This window comes from Monomorium pharaonis, chromosome 9, assembly GCF_013373865.1.
Source record: "Monomorium pharaonis isolate MP-MQ-018 chromosome 9, ASM1337386v2, whole genome shotgun sequence".
NCBI classification, from domain to species: domain Eukaryota; kingdom Metazoa; phylum Arthropoda; class Insecta; order Hymenoptera; family Formicidae; genus Monomorium; species Monomorium pharaonis.
Window position 1 is genome coordinate 14016717 of NC_050475.1, and position 16912 is coordinate 14033628.

Below are 16912 nucleotides of genomic sequence, written 5' to 3' on the forward strand. Positions count from 1 at the left end.
CTTTATTGCACAACTTTCTTTGCTGAATATATTTTGGTAAATTTTAATATATAGAGGTTTTTTTAAGATTTTTAATTTCTAAAGTTAAAATTAAAAAGTAAAAATGGCTAATTTAATAAGTCAATAAATTAAAGAATTAACTATAGCTTATTTACGTATATTTAAAAAAAATTTTGTAGACTTCTAATTTCAAATTAGAAGTCAAAATATAAAAATACAAAATAGCGAATTATATATTTTAGAGGCAACTTTTGAGTCGATTTCTAAGGTAACATTCACTATCCTCTTATTATCGCACCAATGTATAGCACAAAAATTTTTTTAAGTAATTTTACTAAATATAAATCATTTTTCAAAACCGAATCTTCAAAGAGTTAAATTATAATTCAAATTTTAATGTTACATATATATAAATTTGAATTTGTAATCAGTGGTAGATTAAAAAACAAAATATAATTTATGTTATTTATATACACATATAAGTTTCAGGAACATAATGACATCAAATGTGTTACATAAATTAAAATACATAAAAACAGCAAAGATTAAGAAGTCCAAAAATAATTAAACACCAAAAAGTTCTTATTAGATATCAAAATTTAAAGTTATCCATTAAAAATTCTAACAAAAAACTAAGTATAAAAATAAAATTATAATATTGTTACGCTCCTTGGATCGGTCAGCTGTCCTGGCCGATCGATATATTGATTTTCGGGAAGAGCGTTGTCAGCTGTCATTAGCTTGACAATGCGAATAAATAACGAGTTGAATCTCGGTCTCGCGCTCGAGCGGATGTCTGTCTCGCAATAAAACCGCTTGTTTTATAAGAGAGAGTGTGTCTTATTCATTTCTGCGCGTGTAACATTTTGGGGGCTCGTCCGGGATTCGTTCGTCGGATTCTGTGAAACGCGCGCGAGTTCTTGTGTTTGGTAGTGAGCGAGGTAAGCAGAGCGGGTGTACTTGGAAATAAGATGTCTGTTACCCTGTTGTGACCCGTTCCCACGCTCTCGTTGCTGCAGAGGATGTCTGCACAGACGCACTGGACTCGGAGCGGGAGTCGGAAATTCTGAAAGCTCTCCTGGAAGAGATGCGACTATTGCGCGAGAGCCAAGCGCGGAAGGAGGAGCAGGAGTTATCCGTGACGCTGCGTCATGAAGAGGAGCTCCGCCGTTTGCAGCTAAGTCTTTCCGATAATAGAGTCGAAGGGGATGACGCTTTAGGCGGGGCGGGCGTGAGACTCGGAAATTCGGGGCATTTTCGCGCGGACTGTCCCGAGGAGAGGGAAAACTTGGCCTAGTCGACCTTCCTGGAGCGAGTTTGACTTTTGGGACGAGAGCTCCGATAGTCAGCCGTTTTATTAATGAGGCTGACGCTTTTCGTTCTGTTTATGTTTTTATTAATAATAAGGGAATTTTTGTTTATACAGGGAGTTTGAATGGAAGAAATTGTTTCTTTAAAAATTGATCCGGGCTCTGACGTTTCGGTTGTAAATAAGAAGTTTGTCGAAGGTAAAGAATTTTCGTTGAAAACTGAGTTATATTTTGAGATACCCTACCGGAGAGAGAGTTCCTTGCAAGGAGAGAATCTTGGCTAAAGTTCAAATTGGAAATTTTTCGATGGAAATTCCTTTTATTGTAGCTAGCACTCGGGACGATTGTTTACTTGGTGCCGATTTTCTTAAAAGAGTTAATTTGGGGAATATTTTTGATGCCGCTTTTTCTGGTTTCTTTCCCACAGAAAAAGAAATTTCTTCGTTTGGAAGCATTTTCGGGAGGGACTCTTTCCGTCATGGAGGAACTCACTCTTAAAAATTCGTCTAATCTTGATGAAATCCAAAGAAAAAATTTTTCTGATTTTCTTGAAGAATTTTGTGATGTGTTTTCTAAAGAGATCGTTGCTGATAACTGTGATTTAGTTCAACATGCTATTAATATCCAAGATTTTTCTCCGATAACGCAGGTACTTCGTCGGATTCCTTTACATTTACGTGGGGAAGTGGAAAAAATCATTGAGAATATGAAGAATCTTGGTGTCATTAAGGAGTCTCAAAGTCCCTGGGTTTCCTCTGCTGTTTTGATCAGGAAAAAAGACGGGTCAATAAGATTCTGTGTAGACTACCGGAAATTAAATGCTATTACTATCAAAAACTTCTATCCCCTCCCCAGGATTGACGACATATTCAACCAGTTTTCGGGTAATGTTTGGTTTTCTACTTTAGATTTGAAAAGCAGTTATTGGCAAATAAAGATTCGTCCTAAGAATCGTGAAAAAACTGCGTTCTCCATCGGGAGAAGGCTTCAAGTTTACCGTTATGCCCTTTGGTTTGTGCAACGCTTCCGCGACTTTTGAGCGGCTCATGGAAAAGATTTTGAAAGAATATTTGTCAAAAATTTGTCTTGTCTATTTGGATGACGTAATTGTTTTCGGGAAAAGTTTTGAGGCAATGTTAAAAAATCTTAAAATAATTTTTGAACGAATTCGTTAAGTCAATTTAAGGATTTAATCCTGGAAAATGTGTCTTCTTTTCTAAAAACGTTAAATACTTAGGTCATGTAATTTCCGCGAGTGGCATTACTACCGATCCTGATAAAATTTTTGTTTTAAGAGATTGGCCAGTTCCGCATATTAAAAAACAGTTGCGCAGTTTTCTTGGATTTTCCTCGTACTACCGTAAATTCGTGAAAGGTTTTTCTTTTATTGCGAAGCCCCTTTTTGTGCTTACTGAAAATAAGGTCAAATTTTCTTGGAAAAAAGAATGTCAGGTTGCATTTGACAAACTAAAAAACATTTTGTCCTCTTCTCCTATTCTTTTTTTCCCTAGCGAGGAAGGACAATTTATCTTAGATACCGATGCCTCGAATAATAGCATTGATGCGGTTCTTTCCCAAAGACAAGCGGGAATAGAAAGAGTTATCGTGTATTTCAGTCGCGTTTTGAATAAAGCTGAAAGAAATTATTGTGTGACTCGCCGCGAACTTTTGGCCATTGTCGAGTCTGTTAAATCCTTTTCTCATTATTTATTGGGTCGAAAATTCTTTATACGTACTGATTATGATACGAAAGCCAAGTAAGTTTTATTCCAAGAAGGTCAAAAGGTTTACTTGTTCAATCCTCAGAAAACAAAAGGATTAACTCCAAAGTTACAGAGGAATTGGCATGGTCCTTATTTCATAATTAAGAAGCTGAGTGAAGTAGTCTATTGTATCCATAAATCCCCTAAACATCTTAATAAAATTGTTCATTCCGACAGGTTGGCTCCTTTTTGGAGAAAGAGAGATAATTTAATGTAAATGGATTTAGCGCAGGATAGGAAGTTAGAGCCCGGAGCTTTTGAAAATTTAGACGTTAGTAACTAAGTTTAATGTTAATTTTGTTGTTCTGCCCTTGTTTCTGTTTAATTTTACAGAGTTCTCATCAACAGATAGAAGATCCACTTGGGAACTGTTTCGGAGGGTACTTCTAAGGTGTACTGTTCTTTCCTCGCGGGAGAAATTTTTATTATTAGACGACTGCCTCGCCCGCGGTTTTTAACCGTGGTTTTTCCTGAGCTTAAGGCAAATACCGAGACAGGAACTCGAGGCGCCCATAAGAGCGGAGGGTCCACGGGAGTATTTTCATCCCTTGTCCGAAGAATAAGGATTCGAAAAGGTCCCCACAAGAAAAAATTTCTTGAAGGAGAACCCCTCAAGAAGTGTTCACCTCAGGAGAAGAAGTCTAGAGGAGATGCCTTAGAGAAGAAAAATGTCAAGTGGGGGATGAAAAGAGATCTCTGAAGAGGATCTATGCGGAAGAAGCCGGATGTTGGGGCCTGGTACGACGGGCTGAGAAACTCGGGCGACAGTCTGAGGAAAAGCTGGGTCGTGGCTCCTGAAACTTCGCTAGCTGAAAATTTGACTAAGCTGAATGTAGGACCTGAAACGACGGTTCGGAAATTCGATCAGCAAGCCGAAGAGGAACAAGGTCGTGGTTTCTGGAACATCGCAGCTGGAAGTTTTTTTTTCTTCAATACGTAGTTGTCGAAACGACAACTTTCGAAGGAGGGGGACAGTGTTACGCTTCTTGGATCGGTCAGCTGTCCTGGCTGATCGATATATTGATTTTCGGGAAGAGCGTTGTCAGCTGTCATTAGCTTGACAACGCGAATAAATAATGAGTCGAATCTTGGTCTCGCGCTCGGACGTGTATTCTCCATCTCGAAATAAAACCGCTTGTTTTACAAGAGAGAGTATGTCTCATTCATTTCCGCGAGCGCGCGTGTAACAATATATTAATAAAAAATATAAAAACAAAGTAAAAGACTGAAATAAAAAGAATATGTACAGAATCAATTTTCCATTAACAAGAAAAAATTTTGTAACATTTTGTAATATATTGCAAATACATATAAAAACATAAAGTAAAAGACTGAAATAAAAAGAATATGTACAGAGTCAATTTTACATTAACAACAAAAAATTTTATAATATATTGCAGAAGAGAATCTAGTTTAGACTCTAAAATGCAATAACAAAATATACATGTGACAATTAATTAAAAGAGAGAGAAAAATATAAATAATTCTCTATTAACTTATTATTCTTTGTTACACGTTGTCAAAAACGTTTCTTTTCGTGGTCCTCTATCGACCAGAAAGTCGCTGATTGTGCACAGGCAGTTTTCTTCCATAAATAACTCTTTTTTCTCACCAATCAACCGTGCAAAAAAGTCGTACAGAAATCATTTTCGCACGGCTATCCCTCCTAAATTCCGCACGATTGATCACTTTGTTATGCGTTTCCCTTCATTCTGACACTCGCGTCGTCTCTCGACACGCATATGATAACTCTTGAAAACTTTCGCAAAAATTACCGACCATTACCAATATTTTATCGCCATTTATGGTAAACTTTCGACGCTTCATCGCTTTCAAATGAACTTAACCCTAAATTAATAACCTGTCAATAATCCGTGTCGCATAAACATTGTGTCACATCATATTGTATCAAAACAGTGAAAGTAGTAGCACAGTGTAGTGGAAATAGTAAAAATAAAAAAATAATTTTTTTAATTGCAGGAAGCAGAGCTCCCCATAAATCCCCCGCCCTCCGCCCTAAATTCTCCACCTTCCGCCCTGAATTACTTCTCGCCATTTCTTACGCACTTACAACAAAAAATAGAATGTATTACTCGTGCGAATCGGCTATTTCTACTCGTGCGGATAAATGCATTCGCCTATGACTTGTGCGTCCACTCCCCGTACTCGTGGGAAATAACAGATTTTCCACAGTTGTAAAACAAATATGTATTATTAGAATTGATATTAGAAGAGATGTTAAAATTATCATTAATACGCGTTTTTTGTTATTTATACGCATACATTTTGTTGTTTATTGGAATTTTAACAGTTCTTAGCATTTAACTATCTTCAAATACCTTATAGTGGAGTACAGTTAAATAAAAAAAGCATTATTTTAGAATAATTTCCTCTTCTAGAAATTGACTTAAAATTTTTTGATTTTACTTTAATACCTTAAAATAAAAAATTTACCTTTGAAAATTCGACGCTAATAATTTATAATTGATTTATTTGATTTATAATTTTTTTTTAGTTTTTGCATCTTTAAATATATTATTTTGAGGGCAAAAGATTCAAGTTTAAGCTTATTTCCTTAAAAATTGTAAAAATGGCGGCTCTTTAATTGATTTTATCAAATAATTCATAACAATAATTTAACTTTATATATAAATTAAAGATATAAATTAACAAATTCAGATACATTATTTTTGTCTCAAACTAAGCCGTATTTTCATGCGTTAAATAAAAAATTCTGACTTCTATAGTTTTGCTTTTACAAAACTTTCCATAGATTTATATAAAATTTCCTACTCTTTCAATTGGCGTAGTGTTTTAAAAAAAAAATGAAAGTTTAAAGAGTTATTTGTTAAAAACTGCTTTTTTGCAATTAATTTGTTAAATAAAAAAGTAACGTACAGGCTATAGTGTTAATTTTTTTTTGTATATTTAAAATATTTACGAATCTTTATCAACAAACGTTTACCGACGGGAAACGTTTTCCGAAGTAAAAATCTAACTGTACTCCACTATTAACATGAAAGATCTGATTAAGTTTTATTTGGTTTCCATAATTCTAAATTTTACACTAAAAAACATCTAAATAAAGGGTCAAAATGTGTTTATCACATTTATCATATATATTTTTAAGTCTCAAATTAAATAACACTCATGCATCAATAACCGTGATAGCTCAGGCAATTTAATTTTTTCATTGATTTATTCATAGAATAAATATAAGGTTATACGCGCGCGCGCGTATAATGTGTGTGTAAACTTAATTCCTGCCGTTTTTTCCTATCTCTCCGGCAATAAAGCAATCCCACGACGGTAGAACGCGTTGTCTTTCGAGGTGATCCATTCATTCACTTATTTTTTGAATTTCTTCTAACTAGAGAAGTGTATGTTCATAAGTGTTGCATCAACCGGAAGAGATGATCCGACGGTGCCAAGTCTGGAGAGTACACTGGATGCAAGAGAATTTTCCATTCAAACTCTAGAAACGTTTGCTTTGCGCTTTTCGCAACATGTAATCGAGCGTAATAGCATTTTCTGATAACTCATGTAGTAGTCCTTCTTTATAAATTTTTCCCATGGTATGCAAGCGTTTTGAGACAGCCATTGAAATAATATTGAACGCTTTCAATAACTCTAAAAATGTTTGAGCTAAATTCTCATCGAACAATTCTTGTAACTCGACATCTTCAAATTTTTTATTGTTGTTCGGGACGTTCTTTATTTCTCACGTCAAAATTACCGTTTCAAAAGCGTTCAAACTCTACATACTCTACATACTTTTGGTAGAGTTTCATCACTATACATTTAAAATAATAAAAGATATGTTTCAGCTGCGGTTTTCTTAAAGTCAAAATAGTAAAGAAGCACATATCGAAAAAACAACTTATCACGGTTCATTTTCAATCAATTGGAAAATTTATTTGGCTCGAGAAATCTAATCTATGAGGACTGAATCACTTTCAGCAATGTATAAGCTACAAAAGACATGCGAGTTTACCATCAAAACTCATCAGTGTTGACGCTCTCTAGTAGCAAACGGCAGGAATTAAATTTTACCACCATATATATATAGTTTATTGTTACTATTATTATTGTTTTTATTATTAATATTGTAACGTACGTGGGAACATTTAAACTAAATTGTAATAATTACTTTAAAAACTAAATTTAAATAATAGAATACATGAGCATTGATTTCTTATTCGGTTGCTGTATTGATTTCTTATTCGGTTGCTGGCATTATCAAGTGCAGGTCGATATCGGAATCAAAATCGATTGAGCATAGGGTTACACCTTGAGACAAAACCTTCTTCCTCCACAAGAAAATAAGTTTGCGTAGGGGAAAAAAATGCGGCTTAAGTAGAGGGAAATTAAGTATAAATAAACGAGCTAAATGCTCAGCGTTAGTCTTGAGTCTTAAGTCTTAAGTCTTTAGTAAGTCTGTAAGTCTGATAATTAGCCTTGTAAAAGTCTAAGTCAATTGCAATACTACTCGGGTTAGTCCGACAGTTATTCAGTTAGTCTGGGATTGTCGTGATCTTTAACTTGAGCGATTTTAAATCGAAGTCCTTAGCGGACCAATCCTAGAATTCAGGCTCAGTTTGTTGTTTCGAAGTAGATTTTGGAATTAAAGGTAATTAAGTTAAATACTTCTCAAGTTCATTTAGTTTTCCTTTCAATCTCTGTCGCTGCCTTTTGAGTGGCAACAGATTCAATTCAAACTCTGTCGCTGCTGAGAGCATCGAGGCAGATCTTTCGGGCCCTGTCGCTGACATTTGTGTGGCAACAGACCTGAATCCTGACTCTTCCTCAGGTGTGGCAACTGAGTGTAATTAATTAAAACCTAACTCTAATATTAAATGCCCAAAAAGAGTGGTAGGCGTGTAAGAATTAAAAAACTAAGATATCAAATTAATCAAGCGATAATCTTTAATCGCGATCTTCTGAAATTTATTTACAAATTAGATAAACTCTTGATTCAACCTTCCCAAAAGCCTAAAGAACTAAACAAATATAAACTTATCAGGATTGATTTTAAAATTAACTTTCCTCATTTTAAAAATATAAAGAAAAAAGATCCTAGATATCAAACTTATCAAATTCGCTATTTTTTCGGTGAAGATTAATATTTCTCACAAACTTGTCCATTTCCGGGTAAATTACTTAAATGTATTGACCCAAAACGGACATAAAATCAAAACGTGACAATATTATAATTACTATTATTCAACTATTACTATTCTATCTCCTAATTATTACATGCTTCTCCATCAATAGCCAAAATACAGAAGAAATACAGGGTGAGGTATAAGTTTAATATATTTTTTAATATATATTTTTTAAACTGAATTAAAATAGTATAATAAAATTTGTTCAGATACGTTAAAAGTTAAAATTAACCTTCGGTTGTCACATTGGGTCCAGGAGACCCGGTTTTTTTATTCTCCGTTCTGTAACTACAACGTAGACTTGTAATGTCATCTCTTGTTAGTTTGGTGTATTAACTACAACCTAGTAGTAGTATTGGGTAAAGCGTAAAGTTTGCTTTAGGCAGCTGTGCAAAGTGGAATATGGGTTCCATAGGACCCATGTGTGACAAAGGCTATGGTCCACTTGACGCTACAAACGTTTCGTAGCATTCTTTGATTGGTCAATTCATAAAATTCTTTGTTTCGATTGGTCGATCATCAACGCTTCGAAGCATTTGTAGCGTCAAGTAGACCGCAGCCAAAGTAGTATAATAAAGCTACTAAAAAAAAACTTTGCTTTTAAAACATTATTTTGATTCAAAATACGTAAGTATATGTGTAATATATTCTAAATTTCTTTTCTTTAAGAAATATCTTGTATTCCATAAATAAAACGTGCACAATTGTGTAGCATCATGCTGTACGACACGAGAAGCAACATTTTTTAACAAGCTTTACTTGTCGAGAATGAGAAAAAAGATAATTTTGGGGAAAATCCGCCATAAAAATCATTTATCTGAACATTTAGTAGGTAGCGAATACATAGTGCCAGGATTCGGATGAAGAAGAAAATAAAGATGAGAATGATTCACGAGATCACTCCCGCTTTGATAAAAAGAAGAGATGCAGCATCGGTCCATATCGCCAATCGAGGATTGAAAGACATGGCTGCAATGCCCTTTTTGCTTAATGCCCATGTGTGACGAACAGGGGCATACATCTGTACTACATGTTTCGGGGAAAATGAGAAAACTTTATAGTTTTTAATTGATTAGTTTTTAATGTTTTACTGTATTTTTACTCATATTTGTGCTATTTCCAAAATTTTTTCAATAAAAATTGTGTTTACTTCAATACAAAAGTAGCTCGTTTTTGTCGGTATAAATAAATACTTTTTTTATTTACTTATTTTTTATTTACTATATTATAGAATATATTTATTCATATTCTGTTATTTTTTCCGTAAAGTAGAATATCTTGACTTCAGTTAAATTTTGAGCTCAAAATATTAAAAATTAAAGAAGTTATGATTTTTTTCACAAAACATAAAAAATAGCAGAAACTGATAACTTCATAATTTTTTTAAATATAAAGGTATCTATATATTTTGACTTCATAATACAAGTAATATATTCTACAAGTATTGAAGTTTTTTGCATATTTTTTTGGTGCCATTATGTAGATTTATTTGAGAGTAGTCACACTTTAAAATTTGTACTGGTCCATTAGACCAAGTGTAACAAGTTTGTTACAGGACGGATATGTGACAACCGAGGATTAAATTAACTTGAGTATTAAAAATTAATTTTAAAAAGTACTATTTGTTGTAATTGCATATTGCTGCCGTAAATTTTAAAAAATAACTTGTGCTAAATAATAAAAAAAATCACAATATAAAAAAAAATTAATATTTTATTTGTAAATCAAGAGAGAATTTATATAAAAAAATAACACAAATATTGTTTCTTCTGTAAGGATGCATTTCTTTCTTTTACACAGGTAAATTTTTAACTTGGGAAAAAGATTAATAAGTTAAAGTATGTATGAGTTTAAAAAATAATTAATTAAAGTAAAAATTAATTATTAATTTTTTAGATTAACTAAATTGAAAGTTAATTGTTTAAGTTATTAAGGATTGATTGTTTTGATTTATTGAAAAACATTATCCAATAGATACCTATTATCTCTTTATTTAGAAAGATATAGATAATAAGGCATTTACTTATCTGATAGATAAGTTTAAACAATCATAAGTTTTTATCTTTATCATTTAACTTTCAACTTTTTAATTAATTATCAAGGAGTTTAAATAGTCAAAAAATATTAGATAGCAAATATTAAAAAGTGGATATTCACCCATAATTGGCTGTGATTTGCGCCAGTGAAGCTTAGACACTGTGCGGTTCACTGGTTGATTGAAACCTTGTCTGTACGCATTCGACAATAAGCTTTCCCGTGATTTTAGCAATTGATTTGCCAATTCGTATGACCGTTTCCGTTCCTCAAACAAGGATCTTCTTTTTTGCGCCTTGCGAACCAAACTACGTATTCTTTTAATGTCGGGACGATAGTAACCCGAGGAAAGATGGTTGTAAAACTTGTCCAATGCTGTTACGCCAAATCTACAATACGTGATCCAAAATATTCTGCTTATCAAATTCCAAAACATACATCTATTACTTCTATTTTTATAATTATATATTTATACACAATGTGTTCATAACAAGTGAGAGAAAAATAAAAGAGTGAAATTTTATCTAACAAGAAGAGGTCACAGTGTAATAATAATAGATTTTGATGAAACTTATTCTATCATTTATCAATATATTATCATGTCAAGTATTACTGATTGTGAGTAAAACAATAATTGGAATTACTCAACTGTTCGTGAGAACATCGTAATTAGACCATATTAATCCCCCCAAAAAAAACATTTCAGCATGTAGCACAACGGCAGCTGCTAAACTTGTAATTTTGACATTGCGGGTTCAAATCTCAATAAGCAACTTTTTTTCTTAAATAAAAAGAATTTTTTCAATGACATACGATTTTTTAACATGTCGTTACATTACTGTTTAAAAACACAATTACATTTATTAATTTTCAGTCATTAAAAAAATATATACATATAACAAATTTACTAGGCAAAAAAAATGCACTTTTATAAAATAAATAATTACAACGTATCAATTTTATTAATTTTATGTTAAAAAAGCATGTCATTAAAAAACAATTTTATTTAAGAAAAAAAAGTTGCTCATCGAGACTTAAATGTAATGTCAAAATTACAAGTCTCGCACGCAGTTGCTGTAATATGCACTTCTTGCTGAAATGTTCTCTTCTTTAGGTTGATACAGCATTCGTAATTATGATTTCTTTCACAAACGCCTGAGTAGTTCCGATTATCCTTTTACCCAGTAACACTTGACACGATAATATATCGATAGAATAAGTTTCATCAAAATCGATTACACAGACACACACAAAAAAGTGGTTGATCCGGCGAACTAGTCAATCCTTATGTATTTTGACCCGCTGAATCCGAATCCAAGGTCAGAATTGCAAAGTTAGCTCATATTTTCTAACCTTAAAAAAATTTTTTTAAATGTTGGTTCGGCGGACCAGATTAGTCTATTCTTATGTATTTTGACCCGCTAAATCCAAATCCAAGGTCAGAATTGCTGAATTGGCTCATTTTTTCCTACCGCCCTCTCCCGAAAAAACACCCTTTGTAAAAGTAGTTTGAGTCACAAATGTATAATCCAGAGCGTGCAGGCTTGCGTAACCACATTACCTGGGGAAAATTCAACGTATGACAAGTCTGAGCTTCTGTAAATAAATAGCATAGAAAATTCACTCCCTTTTTCTATTATATCTAGCTTTTATTCTCGAATGTTCTGTGCAATGGCTTTCTCTTACGTTTCTTTCCTTTCATAGAGACATCCAAGAATCCGATTGGGCCCCCAAGAAAATATGTAGTTCTTGTTATATTATAAAATGTTGTGAAGTTGTAAAAAAAACAAGACAAAACTGAGGATAAAAGTATCTGTCATATGGAAGAAACCAGTGACCAAAGAAGATTGTTATTTCTGTATAATAAGCCTGAATGGAATAAACACAAAAAAATCGGCATTATGCTACGTCAATGTTTCGAGTTAAACGAAATATATGTATCTGCATCCGACGGAACAAACGATGAAGTCTGGATAGAAGTATTACTTCTGAACTCAATCGAATGGAGATTGAAACAACCGTGTCTCTTGTGCTGCGGAGTAGCTCGTGAGAGGTTCGAGCGAGAGGGAAGTAGAAATAACATTGACGCGAAATGTTTCGATTTACAATTTTAAAAGAGTTTTTATTATAACAAAAATGTTTATATACAGATATTTACAGGTTTTGATTAATGGATCGCTACCGCGGGAGTTATAATATGTAACTCGTGTTATATGAGACGCGGTGCATGTGAATGCCCGATGGCGTGTGACGCGTAAGCGGTGATTCGCGGCGCGGTCGGTGTGTCGCGGGAGCGTCAATTGTCGTGTGTGTGGAAATTTCGGATGCGCGGTTGTAAGTTCGCGGGCCCTGCCCGTGGTGTAAAGTGGGAAGGAGTGTACGGGTAGTAGCTGTTTCGGCCAAGACACTTGGCGGGGTGTAAGACTCTTACTCCCTCCCTTCTCGGGCGGAACAATTTGGCGTAGGTAGACTTAAGGCCATCACACAATGCCAGGCAACAGGCAATAAGAATAGGAAATAAAGAAAGAGAGAAAAAGAGATCCTTTCTCTCTTTCATTATTTCTGTTTGTTACGGGAGAAATTAGTTCAAAATATAGGATAATTAGATTAATTAGGATTAGATTTAATTAGTTTGTATTAGAGTAAGGAACATGTTATTCGAGCGAGAGATTTCTTTTATTATATTTTTTGTTTGTAAATAATAGTTTTTTCTTAGTTGTAAGTGTGTTGCGTTGATTAAATCGTGGATTTAATTGACGTATGTATATAGCGCTTGTACAGAATAGAATAGTTAACTTATTGTTAACATACATGTGTTACGAGAGACCGATTGGATGGTGAATGCAGGAGAGCTGTGAGAAGCAATGCATTGTAAAGGCGTGAAGGAGGGACAGTGTTCACGGTTTCAAAAGACATTTTTGATTGACAAGGAAGCTGTCCGATGTCTCTTGGCACGAGTCGCATGGACTCGTGGCCGTCAAGCCATTTTTGCAATCAACGACCTCGTGGGTTTAACAAACTCGGTGGTGAAGATCGAAAGCGTGCACGGGGACCCCAAAGGGGGAACCCGGGGCCGTTCAGGCTACAGAGACATCGGCGGCGCGACTCACAAAAAACCGAAGGAAAGGGTAAAAAAAGTCGAGAAACTGACCGAAAGGCCCCTCCTCCACGTCTAAAAACACCGTCAGGCTAAAAAGTGTGTGTGAGCCAAGAGAGGGGATATTGCGTTAGCAAATCGGACGAGCCCTTGCGTGGGACGTTGCGATTTTCGGGGACAAATGTTCGACGACTGCGGAGACAGAAGGTACGATCCTTAACCAGACGAATTCTGAGAACGTCTCTACTTGTAAGCGTTGTCTCATAAAGTTGCAAAAGATTAATTTCGCTTGTCTTTTCCTGCCCACAACACTGTTCCTATTGCCTGTTGCCTGACATTGTGTTTAGGCCTTTAGCGGTGCGAGTGACGTCCAAGAACGCTTGGCAGGAGCGAGGACTCTCCATCCCTTTTCGTTGCCAGGTAACGCTTACAAGCGGAAAATAGATGGAAAATGCTAGCTTTGCCGAGAACGCTCGGTCGAGGCGAAGACGCTTCAATGTTGCTTTTGCTAGCTTTTTGACTAAGAGTAGTTTCTGGGATCGAGTGCTCGGAATCGTGTCGGGTGATAGGATAATCTTGGAGCTGCCTTCACCGGCTTTTATACGGTGGAGGCTCCGACTTCGGAGGTTTCCGTCTTGACTTCGGGTACCCTCGCGTGCCGCAGTTCCCCCGCTCTCGGAGGAGCGTGTGTGCGGCGGCGATGCCGCTCGTCGGACGCGCTTGCTCGCCATGGCCTTCGTCGTGGCCGTTTGGAAATGCTTAAATTTGGGAGCCGGCGCCTCGCGCCTTTTCGCCATGGGGTCTTATGGCGATCGGCGGCTCCCTTCGCCGAGTAACGATGCTTTGTCGGGGGGGCATCGTTACAGATTGATAGAAGTTTAGAAGAATCCGAGAGTGAAACTGAGAGCGAGATTGAAAGTAAAAGTGGATCAAGTGATGGTGACTATGTTTCATATAATATTTTAAAAAAGACAGGAAAAATAACACAAGAGAAGGTGAACAATCTCGTTCGAGATTTGGGTTTGCCCAAGAATGGAGCAGAGTTTCTGGCGTCCTGGTTGAAACATAATGCTAGGAAGGCGAAAAATGTGAAAACCTCCTATTATCGTGACAGAAAAAGAGAATATCGGCAATATTTCTCTGCAGATAAACAATATTCATTAGTCTATTGTCACGATGTTATCGGATTAATAAATAAACTGAAACCTGGATGTTACAAGTCTGATGAGTGAAGACTATTCATCGATTTTTCTAAGAGAAGCTTAAAAGCAGTGTTGCTGCACAGTACTAATGTATATGTCTCCATTTCTGTAGCGCACTCGGTAGTGATAAGAGTACACATATCTGAAAACTGTTCTTGAAAAAATTAAATACACAAACATAAATAGCAAATTTGTGGAAATCTGAAAATTCTCACCATATTACTGGGTCAACAATTAAGTTATACAAAAATCCGTGCTTTCTATGTGAATGGAATAGTAAAAATCGAACAAACCATTACATAAGAAAAGAATGACCGACAGACGTTTTTGCAATTTGAGTTTAAAAATATCATAAATGAACCGTTAGTTGAGCCTTTAAAAGTTCTTCTTCCACCTCTTTATTTCAAATTAAGACTCGTGAAACAATAGGTTAATGCTCTGAATAAAAAAGGTAAATGCTACTAATATTTACAAAAAAACTTTCCCAACATCTCTGATGCAAAATTGGGGGAAGAAATTCTCGATGGGCTTCAAATACGTAAAATGTTGAGAGACAATTTTGTCACCAAAATAAATAAAGACAAAAGAGCAGCATGACTAAGTTTTAAAGGTGTCATATAAAATTTTCTAGAAAACCACAAAAGTCAAGATTACAGAAAAAGGGTTAACGGAAATGATGGAGAACTATGAAAAACTACTTTGCTTAATAAATCTTAAGTTGCATTTCTTGGATACTCATATTAACTACTTTCCAGAAAATCTAGATAATTATAGTGAAGAACAGGGAGAAATATTTCATCAGAACATCAAGGACATGGAGCATCAATATCAAGGCAAATAAGATGTAAACATAATGGCTGATTTTTGCTGGACGCTCAAACGAGATGTCTCTCTGAAAGGAAAGAAACGTAAGAGAAAGCCATTGCACAGAACCGTCGAAAATAAGAGTTAGATATAATAGAAAAAAGAAGTGAATTTTCTACGCTATTCATTCACAGAAGCTCAAACTTATCATACGTATTGAATTTTCCCCAGGTAATGTGGTTACGCAAGCCTGCACGCTCTGGATTATACATTTGCGACCCAAACTGCTTTTATAAGACGTTTTTTTAGGTTAAGAAAAAATGAGCCAATTCAGCAATGCTGACCTTAAATTTAGAGCGGATCAAAATACATAAGGATAGATTAGTCTGGTTCGCCGGACCAAAATTAAAAATTTTTTTTTAAATTAGGAAAAATAAGCCAATTCAGCAATTCTAACCTTGGATTTAGATTCAGCGGGTCAAAATACATAAGGGCTGCGTTCCGATATTCACTGCCAGTACTGAAAATCTATAGTTTACGTCACATACACTGTAGAATTTCAGTACTGGCAGTAAATATCGGAACATTTACAAGGATAGACTAGTCTGGTCCGCCGAACCAACATTAAAAAAAATTTTTTTTAGGTTAGAAATATAAGCTAACTTTGCAATTCTGACCTTGGATTCGGATTTAGCAGGTCAAAATACATAAGGATTGACTAGTCTGGTCCGCCGAACCAACCACTTTTTTTGTGTGTGCCTGTGTTATTATCACACTGTGACCTCCCCTCGTAAGTGATAAAATAAAAATAACAAAATTGCGATTAAGGCTTCTTTTAATTATAAATATTTAAACATTTTCATGTATTAGGCATTTCTTTATGTAATTCAAGTATTTTGTGTGTGCGCGTGCGCGCGTAGAGTAAGCTTCGTTTACCTACAATCCCGATTGCCTACAGCTTCGTTTGTACACAAATTTTGCAGAGCTGCTCGTTCGCCTGCATCCCGATTGCTTACAGCTTTGTTTGCACACACGAAAATAATTAAGATATAAGAGTAGGATTGCACACATAACATTATTGCACACATGCACATTGTACACGTGACATTATTCCGCACATGCACATTGTACACATGATAATATTGCGCTGATACACATTGCACACATGACACTATTGCACACATGCACATTGCACACATAAGATAAAAAAATAATATTAACACATTGCACATACGACATTATTGCATACATGCACATTGCACACATTCGGATTGCACACATGACATTGTGCACATGCACATTGCACACATAATATTATTACGCTCATACACATTGCACACATGACATTATTGCACACATGATATTATTGCGTTCATACACTCTGTAAGCAAGAGGAAGGGAGTGAATCCCACATGCGCACAATGTAAAACGAACCAATCAAATAAATTGATCCTAACATTAACTAAAACAGTAATCTGATTGAATCGATGTCCACGCTTGTACTGTACCACATGTTTGCGACTTTCCAGGACACTTT

General features: G+C 35.1%; 1 protein-coding gene across 2 annotated transcripts in view; it reads right to left on the reverse strand.

The window, feature by feature from the left end:
* Positions 1 to 16912, reverse strand: part of LOC105837274 (nuclear factor related to kappa-B-binding protein) — a 107099-nt gene that overhangs the window by 46042 nt on the left and 44145 nt on the right. For both annotated transcript variants that reach the window (XM_036292105.1, XM_036292104.1), the window contains exon 4: positions 10396 to 10661. In XM_036292105.1, the coding sequence (XP_036147998.1) occupies positions 10396 to 10661 (266 nt within the window). The remainder of the gene's footprint in view (positions 1 to 10395; positions 10662 to 16912) is intronic.